Here is a 21,611-nt window from a genome sequence, read left to right on the forward strand (position 1 = left end):
GGAGGAGAGATGAACACACAGACACAGACACAGAGCGGAAGAGAAGCAATGAGAGAGAGAGAAAAAGAGACAGAGATGAAGAGACAGAGGCTCTGAAGACAGAGACCCTTTCCTGGAGAAATGAAAGGGAAGAAAGAATAGATAATTTGCAGTGGCTTCAAGTATTCGACTTGGATGTTTTTCTTCCTTATTCTTTTATTCATTCATTTGATAAAATTCGTTGAGCATCTGAAAACTGTTGTAGGTACTGAGGTATTGGTGGAGGCAGAAGCGAGGGAGATAAATTGATTAAGACATCAGATTCTCAAAGAAGTTCATGGGTCCAAAAATGTGGGGAATTACTGGTCCAATGGGAATGGTGAACAAATATATTTTTTACCTTTTATCAGACCCTAGTGTGGGAGCTTGCCATCTGTGCCAACAAGGCACAAGTATAGGGGGTGTGTGTGCGTGTGTGTTCAATTTCTGGATAGAAAGAGCCACAGCGTTTCTACTGAATCTGTAAGGTGATGAATGCATAGACCCTCTGTTTTTGAGAAGAAAAGAAAGGTGGGAGAGCTGATCAAGATTAATATGGAAAAGGGAAGGGGAGGAAAAAGAAATCCTTTACTTTGGTGTTAGAGCTTGATGCCTTGGAGATTTTCCCTCTTATTCATGTATATAGAGTCAGACACTCCCTCCATCATTCATTCACTCCTTTGCGCACTTTTAAATTTTTTAATTGAAGACAAGCTGTGTGCTGGGGGTCAGACCCACCGCCATTCAACCCATGAATCCATCTCCTTCTTCACCCAGTCTCCTGATCCCAATGCTAGGGCGACGGGCACGAATTGGCCAGGCCCAGTCAGGGGACATGAGCCTGGCTTCTCTGCCTCCCTTGTAGGAAAGGAGATGGTGGATTACATCTGCCAGTACCTGAGCAGCGTGCAGGAGCGGCGGGTGACTCCGGATGTGAGGCCTGGCTACCTGCGGGCCCAGCTGCCCGAGAGTGCGCCCGAGGAGCCCGACAGCTGGGACAGCATCTTTGGGGACATTGAACGAATCATCATGCCCGGGGTGAGAAGCAGTCACCACAGGGTGATTCTGGATGTCGGGGTGTAGGTGGGCAGGGGGCGATGGGCCTGGAAAGCCTTGGGTAACCCTAAGATAAGCCCTCAGCCCCTTGGCCACCGACATCCCAGACTGTCTTCTGGGCATATGGAGGGCCGGGACTTTGACTGAAATTAGGTTTCTGGTGCCAGGGCTGACCTGTAGAGTTGGGTAGGGAGCAGGAGGGAATAAGGACTGCATCCCAGGGCCTGTCTGACAGAAGGGTGGAAGTCGGATGGGATGAGGTGAGTAGTGAAGATTGGGCCCGAGGGGAAAGGACGGATGTGGGGAGCAAGATGGAGAGAGGAGGTGGGAGATGGTCCCAGAAGCCCCCGTTGGCAGAGCCAGGGAACTCTCCTACAGAATCCTGAGACGTGCCAAAGGGAAGGAGGGAAGCCAAAGCACACCTCTCCGAGGGTACCCCGGTTGTCAGGTTGGGTGGGCCGGGAAGCTGAGCGAGTCCAGGTCAGCCCCCTCCTTTCTCTTCCATGAAGTGGAGAACCCCGTCCTTCCTAACCAAGGGAGGTCTCCTGATTGAACTGCTTTTCAGGAGTAGGAAGGAGCTTACCCTGAATCATCTATACTCTCAGTGACAAGGGGCATAGCCTGGTGACAGTGCTAGTGGGGCCAGGGAACAGACAGAGGCTGGCTGACGCCTGGGGCTTGTGCTGAAGCTGCCATGTGCTGTGACAATGTCCCCGAGCACCGGGAGCTGTGCCAGGCGCTCCTGCTGAAAGTGGACCATCCTCCTCTCACGGAAGGGCTGCCTTTTACTGTACTCCACGCCATGTGCCAGGCACTGTACTAGCCACATGGTAGACTGGCTTGTTTTATCCCCAAAGGACCTTATGATCCATGTTTTATGAAGAAACTGAGGCTCAGAGAAGTTAGTTGTCTTCCCAGAGTCACAGGTCTCCCTGCTTGGGGCACTGGTGTCATGAACCACGTCTGTCCAGCAGCTCTTCCCCAGGATGACTTGGTATTTGCTCCCATCATCCCCAAAGAGCTTTGGACTTAGATGTGACAGAAATACACCTGGAGGCGGAGGTGAGATATTTCTGTTTTCTTTCAAACACAGAAAGTGATGGCAAGTTTGTACAAAGCCAAATATTCATCTCTCTCTGACCATTCAGCCTATTTCGTAAGCATATTTTGAAAATTTCCGTATCAGTAAAACTCTACCAGGGAGGCTAGCTCCCCGATAAGATTATCTCATGGATTTCATTCTGTAAAATATAATCTGTGGAGGGGCCAACCGTAATTTGGTAGTGAGACTGAAAGCAGCTGTCAGAAGAGATGGAAATGAGCTGATTCATTTGACTGAAAGAAATTCCAGCAGTTGCTGGGGGTACGGTTAAAGAGGCTCATTTCTGGACCAAGAGGTCTGTCTGTTTTGATAAGCATTCCTCTGACTTATCTTATCTTATGTATCTTATTAGAACAGACAATTGCCTCTTGATAGGGCCAGGAGGTGGAAGGCCTTCTCCAGGGTTTCCAAAATACTGTCACTAATCACATCAGTAATGAAGACCCAATCTTTCATCTCATCTCTCAGGCTGCACCAGCCTCTGAGAGTTGGCCTGAAAGCCATCAGCCCTTTGCTTTCTCATTAGGGTCAGCGCCTCCTTTAAAACTGGATTAATTTCCCCCTCCATGCCACCTCCTAGACACAAGGAGAAGAAAAACTGTCTTTTTGCTTTAATTCCAACCCTGGTTAGAGAAACCCCACCTACTCTTCATGAGGGAGGGAGAGGAGAGCAGGGGGAGAAGGCAGGGTGCCAAACTGCTTAGGTGCTGGGCTCCAGAGTCAGGAAGTCCTGGGTTTCTGACATCTGTCCTTATGAGGTGTACGTGATCATGAGAATGCTCTCTCTCTCCACCAGCCCCAACTGTTATCTGTAAAACAGGGATAATGTTAGAACCTACCTAATAGGGGTGCTGTGAGAATTAAACAAGATAAAGCATAGGAAGTGGAAGATATTGTCATTACCTATGATGCCGTCTGCCTGGTGAAAGTCGGAGGACGAGGTCTGATTATCTAAGAGTCAAGTCAGGATATGTGATATGTCCATCACCATGTGATCAGCTTACCGTTAACATTAGTGCTTTACATTTTACAAATTTCCTCCCAGGCTGATCCACACAACAGCCCCAGGAGACAGGATTTATTTTATTATGAGAAACTGAGGTTGAGAGAGGTACAGGGAGGATCCTGGTTTTATGGGGTGGGAATTGGATGAAAAAATTGGGACCCCCTCCCCACTTAAGAAAAAAAAATTAAGAATGGATCTTGAAAGAGACCCATGCAAACATGGGACCTTGATGCTTAAGTTCATTAGCTTCACAATAAATCTACGGGGTCACACAGCTGGTTACGGCAGGGTTAGGACTGGAACCTGTGTCCTTGGGCTTAAATCTTATGCTCCTTCTACCATATACACTATCCAGGACACCGTCCTTGCTCTTAAAGGGTTAAAGGGATTTGTGTACACGGAATAACTCGATAATACACTAAAATGTTATCTTGTGAGTTCTCAGTAGCGTGAAACATCTAGAATGAGAACATTCCATGGGCCCGGGGAAGGGATCAAAGGTGGATGGGGACCTGGGGAAGGGTTCATAGAGGAAATGAATATTTAGTGGCTTTCTAAGAGTTAGCAGATTTTGGAAGGTCCCGTCTGTATGAGAAGTGCCTTCCTGTCAGGGGACACAACTTTGCTCAAAGACATGAACACAGATACGAACAGGGTATGATTGTAGAACAGTGAGATGAAGCCAGATTAGATAATCAGTGAGGCCAATGAGCCACCGAAAATGTTTCTGAGAGCAGTTGAAGGAGGCCCTTCCTGTCCACGGGCCCCTCCTTTCGTCCGGTTAATCTAACTGTGGGCTCAAGGGTTAACCTGGAGGCAGTTTCCCATGCCCTTGGGCTGGCACTTCTGTCTTCTAGTCTCCTCTCTCCATCCCCACTGGGAAGCTAAGGACAGCTTTGAACCCAGGCACACTGGCCCTCTGCAAGAGTGCATGCCCAAAGAACTCTGGATACTTTTTGCAAGAGACTGAATGAGACAAGCAACCTGCTCTTCCAGAGCTCACAGTCTCCCCTTCCTCTTATTACTGGGTAGGAGCCGTGCGGGGGGTAAGCTTTGGAGACTAATGCAAACACTACCCAGAATCCACAACTCTAATTCCCATAGCAATTTTCATCTTGCATATTCCCTTCTGGTCTCTGCGTGTGTGCAAAGCTCCACTAATGAACTAGCTCAGAATATGAGAAACGTGGGCGGCAAGAACACTGTGACTATGCCTTACTTTTATGGATTTGTGTCACTTGTTGGTTGTCTTAAAAGTGTCAGCCAGTCTCTAGAGTGGGCGCTGCCCCTTGCCAGGGAGGGTCTCTGGAAGAGGAAAGCCGCCGGTAGCTGCCCCTGGTGCCACCCGTGTACCTGCTCTGCTTCCAGGTGGTACACTGGCAAAGCCCCCATATGCATGCCTACTACCCAGCTCTCACCTCTTGGCCATCACTTCTGGGAGACATGCTGGCTGATGCCATCAACTGCTTGGGATTTACCTGGGTGAGTAACCATGGCTGCTGCTATAACCAGTGGAAAAGGGGACATGGCAGGAAGTGAAATCCTGGGGCAGACATATTTTGTCCGGGTCTCTGAACAGGGTTTCAAGTTAGATATTAACAATGGCTACATTACTTGAGCTTAAGCTTTATATAAATGATCTCATCTTATTCTTTAACCCTGTGAAATTATGAGTAGTGGCCCCATTTTGTAAGGGTGAATTAAAAAATGAAGGCTTAAGTAATTTATCTCCCCAAGACCACATAGTTCATCAAGACAGAGATGAGATTTGGACCAAGATCTGGTTATTGCCACAATTTGTTACACTCTCTAAGTACTTTGGTGCCTGTGGGTACAACCTTCCCCTTGCTCTTGTCTTTGAGGGGTTAGGGATATGCCCTAAGGCTTCCCTTAATAACTCCTTAAGCACCAATCAGCTTTAAATTGTGCCACAAGCCTCCTAGAACAGCTCTCTATTTTAAGCCTGAACTGTTATAGGATGTGTGTGTGTGTGTGTGTGTGTGTGTGTGTGTGTGTGTGTGTGTGTGTGTGTGTAGGGGTGGGTGGGTGGAGTGGGTTGGAAGCTGGGAGAGTTGCTATCTTTTCCAGGAGGAAGTGCTTTCTTTCTTGGTCTTAAAACTTCCCCCTGGCCTTTAGAATGCTTTTCAGCTGGGTATTTTAGGGACTTGGGGATCCAAATGGAAGCAATCATTTCTAGGGCTGTTTTTCCATCGGGCCTTGGAGTCACAGGAGAATCCACCTCATTGACGATGGCATGAACCAAAGCCCCACACTCTTTCCCCTTTCTGGTTTGGCAGAGGATGAAGGCGCTACAGGACCTAAAAGTGGCGCCTTCTCCAGCGACAAGACAGGCCTGGGGAGGGTCAAGGCAGAGACGGATGTGTTTCTGGGGCTGGTGGGGACATCTTGGTGCCCTGGGGCAATCCAGATGACATTGCTTTCCCTCTTTCAGGCTTCCAGCCCTGTGTGCACGGAACTGGAGATGAATGTCATGGACTGGCTGGCAAAAATGCTGGGGCTTCCAGAGCACTTCCTGCACCACCACCCTGGCAGCCAGGGGGGAGGCGTCTTGCAGGTGCCTCCATTGGCAAAGCTCCTCCTAGCACAGGGACTAAGTAGGGAAAGATAAGCCAAACTTACCCGGGTGATTCTCATGTTTTCCGTGGAGTTTCCCCCATGTCACTCACACCACCACCGTCCCTGCCAGCACCATCACCATTACCATCATAATTATCATGACTGACACCACCATCACCCACACCACCAACTCCACCACAGTCCCCGCTCCCACCTTTGCTGCCACTACCATCTTGACTTCCATTGCCTTTACACCATGGCCACGACTGTCTCCACTTTTCTTTTAGTTTTTCTTTGAAAAAAATTAAAAAGTCAACACATTATCACATTTCTAGTATTCCTTGATTCAAGTTTCTTAGTTTATAATCTGACAGCTCCCCTCTCTTGTCCCATTTTACACCTTATGGTAAGTAGAAGAGAGAAGGCAAGTAGAGACTTCTTTCTCTCCCTCTTAGGTCCAGGAGATTTTTGGCAGTGAGAGAAATTAACAATATAGATCGATGTATGTTATAGATCTGTCTTTTGAATATCTATCAAATGACAGTTGTTCAAATATTTCTTTTTTTATCAAGAGTAGTGCAGCACAGTGGAGCTTGAGGGGTGCCTCCTGTAGACAGTGCACGTTGCTAGGTACTTTTGCATCTATAAACCCTTGACATTCATGAGGGTTTGGTTCTGAGACCTTTGAGAACCCCCAAATTCTTGAATTATTCTGTAATGTGTAATTTTCTTGATCTTATGATATATAAGATAGAGAAATAATAATAATAATAATTCCTTCAAAAGGTGGATGTGAGGATTCAAAGATTTCTTCTATTAAATAAAAATAGCCATGCTGCCCTGAGATGAGAACTGGAAAGTTTGCTGGGCCCATTTGCTAGCTAAGTGACTCCCTCTCTCACTCCAGTCTTGTACCAATTTTAAAATCTGACCCTCACAAGAAAGACAAATTACTGCATGTTGTGGACCTTCTGGGTTGTTAGCAGATAGTTATAGCTTCAAATATTATATCTGGAAGAACATGCTAAATGCCTGCTGGGCATGATCTTGCTTTTCATCTAATTATCTCAAGAACCCTGTAGGTAAATAGTGTCATCCCTTATTTATTTATTTATTTATTTATTTATTTATTTATTTATTTATTTATGGCTGTGTTGGGTCTTCGTTTCTGTGCGAGGGCTTTCTCTAGTTGTGGCAAGCGGGGGCCACTCTTCATCGCGGTGCGCGGGCCTCTCACTATCGCGGCCTCTCTTGTTGCGGAGCACAGGCTCCAGACGCGCAGGCTCAGTAGTTGTGGCTCATGGGCCCAGTCGCTCCGCGGCATGTGGGATCTTCCCAGACCAGGGCTCAAACCCGTGTCCCCTGCATTGGCAGGCAGACTCTCAACCACTGCGCCACCAGGGAAGCCCCATCCCCAATTTTTCAAATAAGAGCACGGAAGCTCAGAGAGGTTAAAAACTTGCTCCAGGTCACACAGCTGGTAAGTGGAAGAATGAGGAGTCAAACCTGACCCTGTCTAAATCCAAACCATGCTTTTTCCCGTATCCATCAGCCACATGAACTTGGTTTAGTTCTGTAACCTCTCTGAGCATCACTATTGTCATATGTAGACAGGAATCACAAGTGTCGCAGGTGTGATGAGGAGCAAATGCGATAGCAGAAAGTGTTTTGTGAACTAGGAATAGCTATACAGATGGAAGGTGGTATTATTATATTATTATTACTATTCTGCTGGCTTCCTAATTGTGGAGTAATTTTCAGCCACTGAATATCTTGTGGGATCTGGTCTATAGCATTTCCTGTGACACAGTCTCTAGGCTTTTCAGCAGGGAGCAATCAGCTGTAGGTCACCTAAGGATTTCAAGAAGCAAAGACACCAAAGACTGAGCAAATGAATGATGAGAAATCATCAAGATTTCTGTGACGTTGCTGAGGTGGCCCCCAGGATTCCCACAATCGTGGCCAGAGCAAAATCCTACCCAACCCTTTTTTTGGTTAATCGATACTCCCACTCTGGTAGGCAGCTAAAGGGATGCTCTCTATTTTATAAATGGAAACGAGCCTTCTGGAGGGGCAATATTAGCTCAAGGTCACAAGAGCCATTGGCAGCAGAACTGAGGCCAAAGTTATCTCTCAAGTAGGCCAGGACCCTCTCTCTCTGGGATATCTCTGTGGAAACAAACTCCATTTCCACACCTAATACATGGAAAGTTCTTTTTTTTTTTTTTTTTAACATGGGGAACGAACATATCTACAAGCAGACTTGTATCTAGCATTCTCTGAACATTCTCTTTTTGGTCTTTGTGGCCTAATAAAGATGTTGAAAATTTGCTTTCATTACTACCCTGAAAATTATAGGAGAGGGAGGTGTCCCAGGAATGCATAGGAAGTTGTGAATGTAGAATGTAGAAGAGGCATGTGAGCTGGGGGGAAGGGCAACTCCTTAGGCAGGCGCTGTGTACTTCCTCAGGAATAGCTATTAAACACACACACACACACACACACCCTACAAAACCTGGGGAATTTGCCAAGGGAATACGTGGAGAGGCTGCGACTGGGAAACTTCTTCCATTGCAGAGCACAGTCAGTGAATCCACCTTGATCGCCTTGCTGGCAGCAAGGAAGAACAAAATCCTGGAAATAAAAGCGTCTGAGCCTGGGGCGGATGAGTCTTCCCTGAACGCCCGGCTTGTTGCCTATGCCTCCGACCAGGTGAGTTGCCCAACATAAGCCAAACCTTCAGGTAGGGCTTGGCTTCTGGAGTCTTAGTCCTTGAGTGATTTCCCTGTAGACATGAGCCCGCTGGGTTCAGGGCAGCCAGGCCTCAGAGGTTGTCCAAGGAACCCTGGGGGAAGGCAAACGTCAAATGTTGTGATTGCTTCCCTTGGTCTGGTTTCAGCAGTTTCTGGGAGGGCTCGTTCCAGGATGACTCTGCTAAGAGCGTTCCACTGTCCTTCTAGGCCCACTCCTCGGTGGAAAAGGCTGGTTTGATTTCTCTGGTCAAGATGAAATTCCTGCCTGTGGATGACGACTTCTCACTCCGAGGGGAAGTTCTTCAGAAAGCCATCAGGGAGGACAGAGAACAGGGCTTGGTGCCCGTCTTTGTAAGTCAGACCATGTTCTGAGCTTAGAATGATAGAGCTGGGAGGTCAGGAAGGAATTTTGGCAGAATTCAGGTAAGTAACATGCTGCAAACAAGAGCGGAAAGGTCCTCAAATACAATGTTTTACAAATTATGAGTTAGTGCGTTAGGAAATAAATTTTGTGGGTCAGAACCAACATTAAAAGAAGAAAAGGGCTTCCCTGGTGGCGCAGTGGTTGAGAATCTGCCTGCCAATGCAGGGGACACGGGTTCGAGCCCTGGTCTGGGAAGATCCCAGATGCCGCGGAGCGACTGGGCCCATGAGCCACAACTACTGAGCCTGCGTGTCTGGAGCCCGTGCTCTGCAACAAGAGAGGCTGCGATGGTGAGAGGCCCGCGCACCGCGATGAAGAGTGGCCCCCGCTTGCCGCAACTAGAGAAAGCCCTTGCACAGAAACGAAGACCCAACACAGCCAAAAATTAATTAATTAATTAATTAATTTAAAAAGAAAAAGAAAAAAAAAGAAATAGAACGGAAAATATGAGAGTACGTTCCTGTGTTGAGAATATGCATTGTTTGGTAAAACCTTTGTTTCAAATACACATGTGTATATGTCCTAGGTTGCTATACAAAATGTACTTCTTACTGTGGGTCATGGTAAAATATAGTGTGAAACATACCCTGTTCTAGTGGGACGGATGGGGCTGTTAATATCTGTGATGAAATCTTTTTTTTCAGGCCGAATGTGTCACACGAGCCCACCTTCCCATGTTAACTTCCTCTGTTTTCCTCCAGGTCTGTGCCACACTGGGGACCACTGGGGTCTGTGCATTTGATCGCCTGTCAGAGCTGGGCCCCATCTGTAAGTGTCTGCCCTGTCTGGCTAGGAAGACAAGTAATGAGTTTTAAAACGTTCCCTAGAGCAAGAGCCTGAAACCAGCTCAGTGCAATTCTCTGGTCCCTCCGTGGTCAATGCACAGAGCGTAGGAAGAGCCACCAGAGGTCATGAGTACCTTCTTCCAGGCAGCCAGGTCACTGCTTTTCCCAGTGGTGGGACCAAGGGTTAGAGCTGACCCCCTTGCATCCTGTCCTCAGAGGCAACAGTGGGAGGACCTCAGGTCTCTCACTATCTCACTTGTATGTTGAAATCTGCTTAAAGCAGGACATATCCAGAACACAGGGTGAGTGAGTCATAGTGGAATATTTTCTAGTCTAGGCTGAGAAAATGAAAATGAAAAGGTAGGGTAGGGGAAACCACGGGGTGAGGGGGAGATAAAGGCAGAAAAGAAACCCAAATGTGATTGTTCAAAATCCTCAAGCGAGAAATCCACTAGGAAAGAGAGACACCCCCTCTCTAACATTTGTATTAGATGCATTAACATTGCTCTCTGGGCCAGTGGTAAGTTGGTTTCTGTTCCAGAAAGCTCTGGGTGGAGGCCAAGAGGGTGTCGACCCTCTGGTCAGTGAGAGAAAAGGCCAGGGTGAGGCTCTGTAGGCTTTCCCTGCAGGGATGGCCGTGCCTAACTCAGCCCCACTCCTTGCACTGACACCCTCCCCCCATGTTCACATGCCTCCGTGTCTCAATCAGCCATGGGCATCCTTTCTCAGCCCTTCCCTTGCAGCCCAGCAGCTGGATGGACCAGGTAAGAGATGCCTTTTAGCTGGCTGGTGGCAACCCACTCCCACCCCCAGTGCCACCCCCAGTAGGTGACGTTTGCCTCCTCAGGTGCCAATGAGGGGCTGTGGCTCCACATCGATGCTGCCTACGCGGGCACTGCCTTCCTGTGCCCTGAGTTCCGGGGGTTTCTGAAGGGCATCGAGTACGCCGATTCCTTCACCTTTAATCCTTCCAAGTGGATGATGGTGCACTTTGACTGTACTGGGTTCTGGTGAGTGTGGCAGCCAAGCTCCCAGCCTGTGGGAAAGCCATCCTCAGCTACTAATGCCCATTTGGAAACCCACAGGGTCAAGGACAAGTACAAGTTGCAGCAGACCTTCAGCGTGAACCCCGTCTACCTCAGGCATGCCGACTCGGGTGCGGCCACCGACTTCATGGTGAGTGGCCAGGAACGGGCAGCATGGCAGCCTCTGAGATGGAAACGGCCTGAGTCTGATGAGGGTCTCCTTCCCTCACACTATGAGCCCATCCTATAATATTTCCACTGTGTACCTTTGGTTTCAAGCTGTGCCTAAGCATATAGAATGAAACCCAGAAAACTTTAAAAACCCTAGAGAATGAAACCAACCTTTGAGGTAGGATGTGAGTTTCCTGAGTATTTGTGGCATTTAAAAATTCTCCCAATTCCCTTCTGCCTCTGTCCTGGATAATCTTCTCTGCTCACTCCCTAGCAGCAGGGCAGGGTGGAGAATTTCCATGGATAGGAAAAGAGGCTCCTTCCTTAAACTGTTTTCATCCTTTTGTCCCCATCGAGGACAAAATAGTTATCCTTCCCGAGGTTCTGGGTGCCTCCAGGCATTCCTGCCTTGCCCACTAGCTGCACCTCAATCTCTCGACCCTGCCCACATTCTCAATCTGTACTATCTCTTGGGGAGACAACTTCTTCAGATTTACTCCTCAGTTTGAAGATGAGCCCTTCCTTTAATTGTAAGGGAGACAGGGATGTAAACTAATAAGTTACATATAACATGGCCAAGGCTAGGCAGAGTGAGACTAGCTTGATTTGGAATTCCATACCAGCAGTGGGCTTTTGGGAGACATAGTGGACCTCTCTCAGCCTTGACTTTCTCATCTGCAAAATGGGCATGGTGGCACTGATTTCACAGGGTATTGTGAGGCTGCAATGGGAACATATATGTAGATCACTTCTTACTGGGAATGTGGTACATGATTAATAAATGGTAGGTGTGATATTTCTAAAAGCTCTCCTTTTAAGCTGCAGAGATTTGTTATATAGTGAAGAGGTTAAAAACACAGATGACCTGTGTTTGAATTCTGGCTCCTCCATTTATTAACTTGTGTGGTCTTGGGCAAATGGCTTAAGCTATTTAGGTTTTCTCATCTGTAAAATGATGGTGATAATAACAGTACTAGCTTCTTAGTTAGCCTTGCTGTGAGGAATAAATGAATTAATACAGTGAAGCACAAAGAGCAATGTCTGCCATCTGGGAGTCATTTTTTTTTTTTAATATATGCTTTTTTTAAAAATAAATATTTATTTATTTATAGCTGTGTTGGGTCTTTGTTGCTGTGCCCGCGCTTTCTCTAGTTGCATCGAGCGGGGGCTACTCTGTTGCAGTGCGTGGGCTTCTCATTGAGGTGGCTTCTCTTGTTGCGGAGCATGGGCTCTAGGCACATGGGCTTCAGTTGTTGTGGCACGTGGGCTCAGTAGTTGTGGCTCGCAGGCTCTAGAGCGCAGGCTCAGTAGTTGCGGTGCACGGGCTTAGTTGCTCCGCGGCATGTGGGATCTTCCCCAACCAGGGCTTGAACCCATGTCCCCTGCATTGGCAGGTGGATTCTTAACCACTGCACCACCAGCGGAGCCCAATGCCCATTTTTCTATAAGTGAACTTGGATCATCATAACTTAAGAGCATTTTCTTACCTTGGCCCATTTTGGATTTTATGTTACTTTTTTGTGTTTTTGTTTTTTGTCCACAACAGTATCTCAGGATCTTTTTGTGGTTCATTCCCATCAGTTCAGAGATTTTACATTGCTCTCTCTCTTCCAGATCACTTATAAAAATATTAAATTATACTTTTCTTAGCCCTGGTCCAGAATGTGTTACTTTATCTTTTCCTTCCCTCACCTCTAATCCTATGGATTTAATTTTTAAGTCTCAAAGAAACTCCTAGAAAACTGAAGCTGCTGTCTGTTATGATCCTGGGGGTCTTCACTGCTACTTTGCCCCTTGCCCCAAGCTCTTTTTCACCCAGGTGGCTGAAGCTTTAAATAAAAGCCCAACCATTTTGAGATGAGCCAGAAATAGAGCAGCATCCTGGGAGAGAAGACTTAGGGACTTCATCCCTCGGGCCCTGGAGCCACCTAAAATCAAGGCTAGATTCTTCTGACATCAGGAAGCTCCCTCTCCTCCCCCCAACTAGTGCAGGGGGAATTGTCTTGTTCTTGGCTGTGAGACCGGCAAAACCTTGAAAGGACACAGAGGAGACTTGGGAATGGCTTGAGTTAAAGAAGAGCCATGTCCAAATTTCCTGTTCCAGCAGAAAATATCTGCTAGAACCACCCTGCTGGGTCAGCATGGATTGGTTGTGGAATACTGACAGGAGGAACAACTGGGGATATGGTCAGACTGTAAAGAAATCAAAATTAAAATCATCTCTGCCTCTCATTTAATTGGCTCGTGAATTATTGTAGTCAATTGGCCATAACCATCTGGAAAACAATGTTTTCAGAGGCCACTATTATACATTCATTAGTCTCCATCTGGAGTGTCCATCTAACAAAGGGTGGAGTTGACGCTCTCCTTGTTACAGGGAAAAGAAAGTCCCCATGCTGGTCCTCAGCCCTGGAGTGTTTTGCTTGGAAATCAAAGGCTTAGTGCTTGATATAGAGAAACATTGTCCATCAACCAAGGGGTCATGTCCAAACTGTGCCTGGGTCAGGAAACTGGAGCAAAGGATGAAGGTGTGCACAGTTTTGAGGATTAGGCAATCCCATGGAGGAACAGATAAATATTCGATGGGAAAAATATTTATTTTTAGTCAACAGAAATTGTGGTGATGCTTTCTGACATTTGACGAAGAGGTCATTAGAAATCACACTACTCATCAGAATAATTGCAAATGTGTGCTAAACCCTTTGCTCTGTTTACAGATCTGAGAAATCGATTTGGAATTGGTTTGAAAATTTTCAGACCTTTGGTGCCCGCAACCTTGAACTTTAAGCTCTGTTGAATTTGGTCATCAGGAACAGAGGGTCAGTTTTAGTCTAACAAAGGCCGAGATATAGATGTTTATTTGCAGTCTGAGGGCTGGTGTCCTCCTGAGGGCATAGACCGTCACAGGAAAAATAAGGTCAGGGCAGTGAAATTAAATAATAATCATCTTGGTTCTAGGCAGAAACACCATTGTGATTTGTGGCTCATATTTTTATCATCTAAATAGCCAGGACTTATTGACAACTTCCTGTGAAGCCCTTCACCCTGGTTCTCCTCACACCACATCCCTAGAGGTGCTGTTCATTCTTTGTCTCACGAAGAGCCAGAGGGGCAGCAATGCCCAAGTAAGAGGTAGAGATGGAGGAGAAACCCAGGTCTGTGAGGCTCCAGCATCTGAGCTCTTGAACCCTATACTTTACATTTTTGTGGGGAAGAGAAATCAAACTCTATTTTCTGCTATTCAAGGTAGCTTAGGTTCTTTTAGAGAAAAAACGTATTGCCCCTATCTTGAATTTCAGCCTGGGATGAGATTTTTAAAGCAGCATTTAAAGCAAAGTGTCTTCTCCTTGGCCCAGGGTCATGGACTTGGTTTCTACCTGTGCTGCTCTTGGACAAAGGTTTGGCCACATGATGAGGTAGCCTTTGTGTATCTTGCCTTGGCTTCTCCTTAGCAACAGCCTCGGGCATCCTGGTGACACTCTGCATCCATGGAGGGTTGTGCAGACGACAGATGACAAAGCTCAGGGGTGTGTGTGGGAGCAGCAGGGGTCCCTGTCTCTAACCATGGCACTGTGCTCCTTTGTTCTAGCACTGGCAGATCCCCCTGAGCAGGCGGTTTCGCTCTATTAAACTCTGGTTTGTGATCCGGTCCTTCGGGGTGAAGAATCTTCAAGCGCACATCAGACATGTATGTAGTGGGCAGACCTTGGGAGGAGCCCAGGCTCGCTTTGTGGCCTAGTGGGGAGGAAGGCTGCTTTCTGCTCTGCAGACCCTTCCCTGGGGGGATGTGTGATGTATGGCTCAGGTGCCTGGGCCTGTTTGTGAGCTCCTGGGACTTGATGATTCAGGGAGGCCGTCTGTTTGCTAGCTAGAGGATCACTGAGCAGAAGATGACACTGAGGGCTGTCTGGTGTGTCCCCCCCCCCCCCACCACCTGACTGTCTCACCATCCCTTCTGCTATCATCGAGCACTGGGGAGGGATGCCCCGAGAGCCTGGTTTGCAGAGAAAGAAATAGAAAGTAAATCAAAGGGCAGCTTGTGGCCCGAGTAGGAGCCTATCTTTTAAAAAATTACTCTGATTGTCATGGCTGTCTGAAAATTTTAGTCACTATTATGGTTATGCCAGAAACAGGGCTCGCCTGGCTTGGACATGTAGACCTGCAAGTCTGGAACAAACATCCCTGCATGATGTCAAGAGGTATTTACTGAAGGCATATTTGGTACAATTTATTTCAACTCAATTCAACAACAGAATTATTGTGCTAGGAAAGAGACCCAGAGGTGAATGAGACAGGCACAGTTCCTCTGTCATAGTCTTCATGGAAGGGGTGGAATTTAACTGAGAATTTTGGTCAGCAGCAATTTTCTCTCATTTTTATGAGTGCCTATGAGAAAGACAAAGTTATTGATAAATACAACAGGGTTACTCCAAAGATGTTGTCCTTTGTTCCTCTGCGTGTCTTTCCCTGGCCACCTTTCCTCTAGGGAATTCCGTCCTCATTAAGCAAACACAAGGCCAAATGCAGTGGTTGAATCAGTACGTATGACTGGCTTACTGTTGGTAACTTTACACTTGTTATCAACATCAAGGTGTTGGTTAACTGGATGTTTATCAATGAATGGCTGTCACCCAGGGACATTAGGCATTTTTGCTCTCTCTCTATCCTCAGACTCAAGACTGGAAAGTAGGTAGCTGGGGGATGAGGTGGTGGAGGTTACAGGTTATCATTTGGTTCCAACTCAGGACTGGATATTCAACGTGCAGGTGCTGGCTGATTACCCTCATGCTGCCTCTCCCAACTCAGAGCCCTGAATTCCCATCGGCTCCCCTTTGCCTACACTAGGCCCAGACTCCTGGGCCTGGCTTTCGAGGACCCAATTATCAGCCTCTAAGCTCAGGCTTCTCACTGACCCGTTCCAACTCCATCCTCAGTGTGCCTCTGCGCCTTCACCTGTGCGTTGCCCTCTTGGATCACCCTCTCTTCTCCAAATGTTGCTAATGGATTAAGTTCCGCTCCTCCCAGGAGCTTCCCTGACTATTCCATCCGCCCTCGTCTCTGCTTGCTCGGCATTCCTAGGACCACCTACTCAAGCACACCTGCAAAACTGAGCTCTAAAAGCTACCAATGTCCCACAAAAGTAAAGGGTGGAACTACAATGAAGTTGTTTGATGTGAGTTAATTTTATCTCTTCAGCTTGACTGCGATCATAATTATTTTTACTTGCACAGTGTCTTAAAGAAATAACTTATAGGGTTTCATTAGGTTCTTACAACAATGCTTGGGGCAGTCACCCTGATGAACCCCATTTTATGGGTGAGGCTCAGAGATGGTAATTGCCCTGCTTAAGAGAGGAGGGCCTCCTTTCTTTACAGTTCTGGGCTATTTTCTATTATGTGAGCTCTTGAAAGTCACATAAAACCAAGTTGTGTATCTCCCTGTTATAGATTAGTGCTTTAGAGAATGGGATATGGGTTTGATTTTTTAGTTCTACCCTTTACTATTTGGTGACCTTGGACAAATTACTTAAACTTTCCGTGTTTGCCTTCCTAATTTATAAAATGAGAAAATGATAATACCTCTCTCAAAGGTTTATGGTGATGATAAATAGTACACATAAAGCCCTTACTTAGTACAAGACCTAATATTCCACTAAGTACTCAAACATTTCCTATTCCCACTTCCTCTTCCTCCCCCTTTCCTCTCCTCCTCCTCTTTCTTCTTCCTCCTCTTCTTTTCTTCTTCCTCTTCTCCTTCTCCTTCTTCTCCTTTTCCCCTCCCTCCTCCTCCAATTTTTCCTTCTTCTAATGATAATAAGTCAGCATTGTCGTCACCATCATCTCCTATCACCTACAATAGGGGTTTGTAAGCTATTTTTTAAAAGGCAGATAGTAAATATTTTTGGCCTTGCAGGCTATATGGTCTCTGTTGTGAGTATTCAAGTCTGTCATTGTAGCACAAAAGCCACCATACACAGTACATTAACAAATAGGCGTGGCTGTGTTCCAAAGGACTTTATTTACAAAAACGGGTGTGAAGGAGGTGGGGCTCTATTTGGCCTGGGGGCTGCAGTTTTCCTGCCTCTGCCCTAGGATGGTACAGGGCACTGGTTGTAGCCCTGCTTTCATCTCCCGTAAAGGTAGGTGGTTTCTGGTGGCAGGATGTTGCCTGGGCTCTTTCCTCTCTCCTCTGGCCCCTCTTCTCTCTTGTTGCCAAGAGCGTGTGTTACAGGAGACAACAGAGCATGGTAGGGGGTGTGCTTGGTGACCAGAGACCTGCATTCTGCCACTGCTACCTTGGGGACGCCGCTTTCCTTTGGCTCTTTCTAGAAACTGAAGAGGTTGAACAAAGATGACTTCTGGCTCTCTTTCCTTGCTCAGAAGTATCAGTTTCATGGTCTTTGGCTAGCCTGATTCTAGATCTGTACCTGAGATGTCTTACTCATGTAGACTTAAGAAACATTTACACAGAAAGATCTCAAAATTGGCAGGACAGGATGGAAATGGGCCTGGAGGGAAGGAGGCACAGCGGAGAATCATGACAAAATTAGAAAGTAAATTGCAAAAGTATAAAACAGTGAGAAAACATTTAGCAGCGTGCTTTCCCAGAGAGAGCCTTATGACTTGACAATGAAAAATGCTTAGGGTAGGGATTGGAGACCATTTTAAACAGACCATGCAGTGGAGAGAGAAAGTGGTTCTGGATCGGGTTTGTAGCAACTTGTTAGCTAAACCCTTTGACTTCTCTTGAAATAGAGTACCCAGTATGAGAACCAGGTGATAGCAATTATTTAGAAAATATTTTATTGAGATCCTTCTGGATGCCTGGAGAAATTTTTAAAAATGAAAGAAAGGGCAAGTCCTGTCCTTGTTTAGTTAGTAATACTAAGTTAAAAAAAAAAAAAGGAAATTAAAAAATGATAACTTCAGTGAAAGATTAATATGGTACAAAGCTTTAAAACTTTTTTATTGTGGTAAAATATAGATGACGTAACATTTACAACTTGAACCATTTTTAAGCGTACAGTTCAGTGGCATTAAGTACACTCACAATGTGTGCAACTGTCACTGCTGTCTATTTCCAGAACTTTTCCCATCATCCCCAGCAGAAACTCTGTACCCATTATACAGGTTTAAAGCCTTCTCCATGGTGTACATGGGTATGATATGTAAAAATATGTTCTTTGTGGAATGTCAGAAAAAAGGGGATGAAGGGCGTTTGAGGTGAAAAGGCCTGAGAGGCAAGGGGAAGACGTAGACTTAGGATGTGGGGGCAGGGCTGCTGACAGCTCACATGGTGCCTTTATGTACAGGAGAAACAAAAGTCTCTTCCTCTGAGCATTTGTAGCCCGTAAGAGGCACCTGGCTGGGAATGCAGAGCATGGGCTGGGTTGTGGCCCCTGCTAGCCCGCTTGGCTTGTCTGTAAGCCAAGATATGTGAAGCCGGGATATGAGGGTACATTGCCTTGATGGCAAAGCCCATGTCTTCTGGGACTTCCCTGGTGGTCCAGTGGTTAGGACTCCGTGCTTTCACTGCCGAGGGCCCGGGTTCAATACCTGGTGGGGGAACTAGGATCCCACAAGCCTTCTGGTTCTGGGGGTGGGTTGAAAGAGGGCCCTGAGACATGAGTTCTCAAAGTGGAGCTAATGTGACAAGACATAGGGAGCCATTGGAGGTTTTATAGTTTGGAATATGAGCAGAATCAAATGGAGAAGAAAATCAGGTAGAAGCCACTTAGGTCTCTATAGTTCAAAGGTGTGACTGGTTTAAACCCCTTTAACAGTGTGGAAGTTTATGCACGGTTGTCTCTTGCCTGTTATTAATCTCAGTTCTCTCGATGTTCACAATTGTAGGGTACTGAAATGGCTAAGTATTTTGAATCTCTGGTCAGAAACGAACCTTTCTTTGAAATTCCTGCCAAGAGGCACCTTGGCCTGGTGGTTTTTCGTCTAAAGGTAATGCCATCTTCCATCTCATGTGAAGGATGTTATTTGGTAATATTCAGCCTCTCGGAAATGTAAATACTGGGCTTCTGGAGATGCTTACAGGGAAAATGATACAGATTTTACTTCTCTTTATCCTTCAAACAGGGTCCTAATTGCCTCACAGAAAGTGTGTTAAAGGAAATAGCTAAAGCTGGCCGTCTCTTCCTCATCCCAGCCACTATCCAGGACAAGTTGATCATCCGTTTCACTGTGACATCCCAGTTCACCACCAGGGATGACATCCTGAGAGACTGGAATCTCATTCATGATGCTGCCACTCTCATCCTGAGTCAGCATTGTACTTCCCAGCCTAGCCCTCAGGGGGGGAACCTCATCCCCCAAACCAGGGGCCCCAGAGCCTTGGCCAAGGAACTGTCCTTTCCATCTGTCAGCGGGGCAGGAGATGACCCAGCCCAGGCCAGGAAGATCATCACACAGCCTCCACATGTGGGAGCCAGTCCCTTGAGAGGGGAAGGCAGCTGCCACCTTGAAACCCTGCTGGACCCACTTGATGACTGCTTTTCAGAAGAGGCCCCAGACCTCACCAAGCACAAGCTGTCCTCCTTCCTGTTCAATTATTTGTCTGTGCAGAATAAGAAGAAGGCAGTGCGTTCCCTCAGTTGCAACAGTGTGCCTGTAGGCGATCAGAAGCCACTGCCCACAGATGGCTCTGTGAAGAATGGCGGCTCCTCCCGGGTCAGAATCTTTTCTAGGTTTCCAGAAGAGATGATGATGCTAAAGAAAAGTGCCTTCAAAAAACTAATCAAGTTCTACAGTGTCCCCAGCTTTCCTGAATGCAGCTCTCCATGTGGGCTCCAGCTGCCCTGCTGCCCTCTGCAGGCAATGGTTTAGACCAGGGGGTTCAGCCAGAGTCCATGAATGTGTTTCAGGGAGACTCTGAAGCCCTCAAAATTGTATGCTGAATTTATGTGCTTATGTTTATGTGCATTTTTCTTGGGAGAAAGCCAATGATTTCTTATCAGATTCTCATAGGAGTTCATTACCTATGATAGGATACAAATAGAGAGTTTAAGCCAGCATGATCCAGAAGATTCCAGCACGCTGGTCAGAGAGAAAGGGTCTAGGGTGGTGTATTGACAGGCAGCTTCTGTGGTTTAGCTTGTGACACTGAAACTTTCAAGTTTCATGAAATATAATGTGGAAATAAATTGTGCTTGTCTCTGAAAAAAACATATCCTGTGTCACTTAATTGACCACTGAAATATTTGTTTTCCTTTTCCATTATGGTTTACTACAGGGTAAAATATAGTTCCTTGTACTATACAGTAGGACCTTGTTGTTTATCCATTCTATGTATAATAGATTGCATCTTCTAATCCCAGATTCCCAAACCATCCTCCTCCCTCCCATGCCTTGGCAACCACAAGTCTGTTCTCTATGTCTGTGAATCTGTTTCTGTTTCATAGATAAGTTCATTTGTGTCATATTTTAGATTCCACATATAAGTGATATCATATGGTATTTGTCTCTTTCTAACTTACTTCACTTAGTATGATAATCTCTAGGTCTATCCATGTTGCTGCAAATGGCATTATTTCATTCTTTTTTATGGCTGAGTAATATTCCATTGTATATATGTACCACATCTTTATCCATTCATCTGTCGATGGACATTTAGGTTGTTTCTATGTCCTGGCTATTGTAAATAGTGCTGCTATGAACATTGGGTTGTATGTATCTTTTTGAATTATAGTTTAATCAGATATATGCCCAGGAGTGGGATTCCTGGGTCATATGGCAACCCTATATTTAGTGTTTTGAGGAAACTTCATACTGTTTTCCATAGTGGCTGCACCAATTTACATTCCCATCAACAGTGTAGGAGGGTTCCTTTTTCTCCACATCCTTTCTAGCACTTATTGTTTGTGGACTTTTTAATGATGGCCATTTTGACTGGTGTGAGGTGGTAGCTCATTGTAGTTTTGATTTGCATTTCTCTAATAATTAGTGATGTTGAGCATCTTTTCATGTGCCTATTGTCCATCTGTATGTCTTCTTTGGAGAAATGTCTATTTAGATTGGGTTGTTTGTTTTTTTTTGTTACTGAGTTGTATGAGCTGCTTTTATATTTTGGAAATTAAGCCCTTGTCAGTAGTGTCATTTGCAAATATTTCCTTGCAGTGTATAGGTTGCCATTTCATTTTGTTTATGGTTTCCTTTGCTGACCACTGAAATAATGATTAACTAACCAGGGCATGTTCTGGAACCTAAATGAATGTACTTAGGGATTTTGCTTTTTAGTATGCTGAAGATTTGACTTGAATTGTGAGCAAAAAAGTTTGGAGGAGCCCTTGGTATGAAGAAGGCAGACAGCTTGAGTTAGGCACTGTGGCTTACAGTTTATAAATGAGAAAACGGAGGCCACAGGTCACACAGCTTATACGTAGGCAAACCCAGGTCTCCTTGTCCTCAGTAAAGCCCATGCTGTTCCCAGCAGACCATACTGTTCATGGTTGTCCTTGATCAGAAGTTCACCATTCAGCAGACTCCTATAGTCCTTCACTACAGTTAAATGTTCCTTCTCTAGGTTTGGAATTTGTACGTTTTTTTTTTTTTTTTTTCCTGCGCACTATAGTCAGATAAAAGCTGTGCTCACAAGCAGCTTACCCATGGTGAGTTCATAGGTCAAAAAAATCATTTTCTTTCCATTTCAGATGGTGCTTTTACAGGGAGTGGTTCTGAAATTGG

General features: G+C 46.0%; 1 protein-coding gene across 1 annotated transcript in view; it reads left to right on the forward strand.

Annotated features, from left to right (window-relative positions):
• The window catches only part of HDC (histidine decarboxylase), a 22,963-nt gene extending 1,352 nt beyond the window's left edge, over nucleotides 1–21,611 (forward strand). Inside the window, exons 2-12 of the mRNA XM_082453008.1 lie at nucleotides 884–1,056; nucleotides 4,551–4,664; nucleotides 5,635–5,757; nucleotides 8,337–8,471; nucleotides 8,720–8,863; nucleotides 9,638–9,704; nucleotides 10,569–10,731; nucleotides 10,807–10,897; nucleotides 14,507–14,605; nucleotides 18,771–18,872; nucleotides 19,008–21,611. Coding sequence (XP_082309134.1) covers nucleotides 884–1,056; nucleotides 4,551–4,664; nucleotides 5,635–5,757; nucleotides 8,337–8,471; nucleotides 8,720–8,863; nucleotides 9,638–9,704; nucleotides 10,569–10,731; nucleotides 10,807–10,897; nucleotides 14,507–14,605; nucleotides 18,771–18,872; nucleotides 19,008–19,754 — 1,958 coding nt within the window. The 3' untranslated portion in view covers nucleotides 19,755–21,611. The remainder of the gene's footprint in view (nucleotides 1–883; nucleotides 1,057–4,550; nucleotides 4,665–5,634; nucleotides 5,758–8,336; nucleotides 8,472–8,719; nucleotides 8,864–9,637; nucleotides 9,705–10,568; nucleotides 10,732–10,806; nucleotides 10,898–14,506; nucleotides 14,606–18,770; nucleotides 18,873–19,007) is intronic.

The sequence above is a fragment of the Balaenoptera physalus genome, assembly GCF_965194825.1.
Source record: "Balaenoptera physalus genome assembly, chromosome: 2".
Classification (NCBI taxonomy): domain Eukaryota; kingdom Metazoa; phylum Chordata; class Mammalia; order Artiodactyla; family Balaenopteridae; genus Balaenoptera; species Balaenoptera physalus.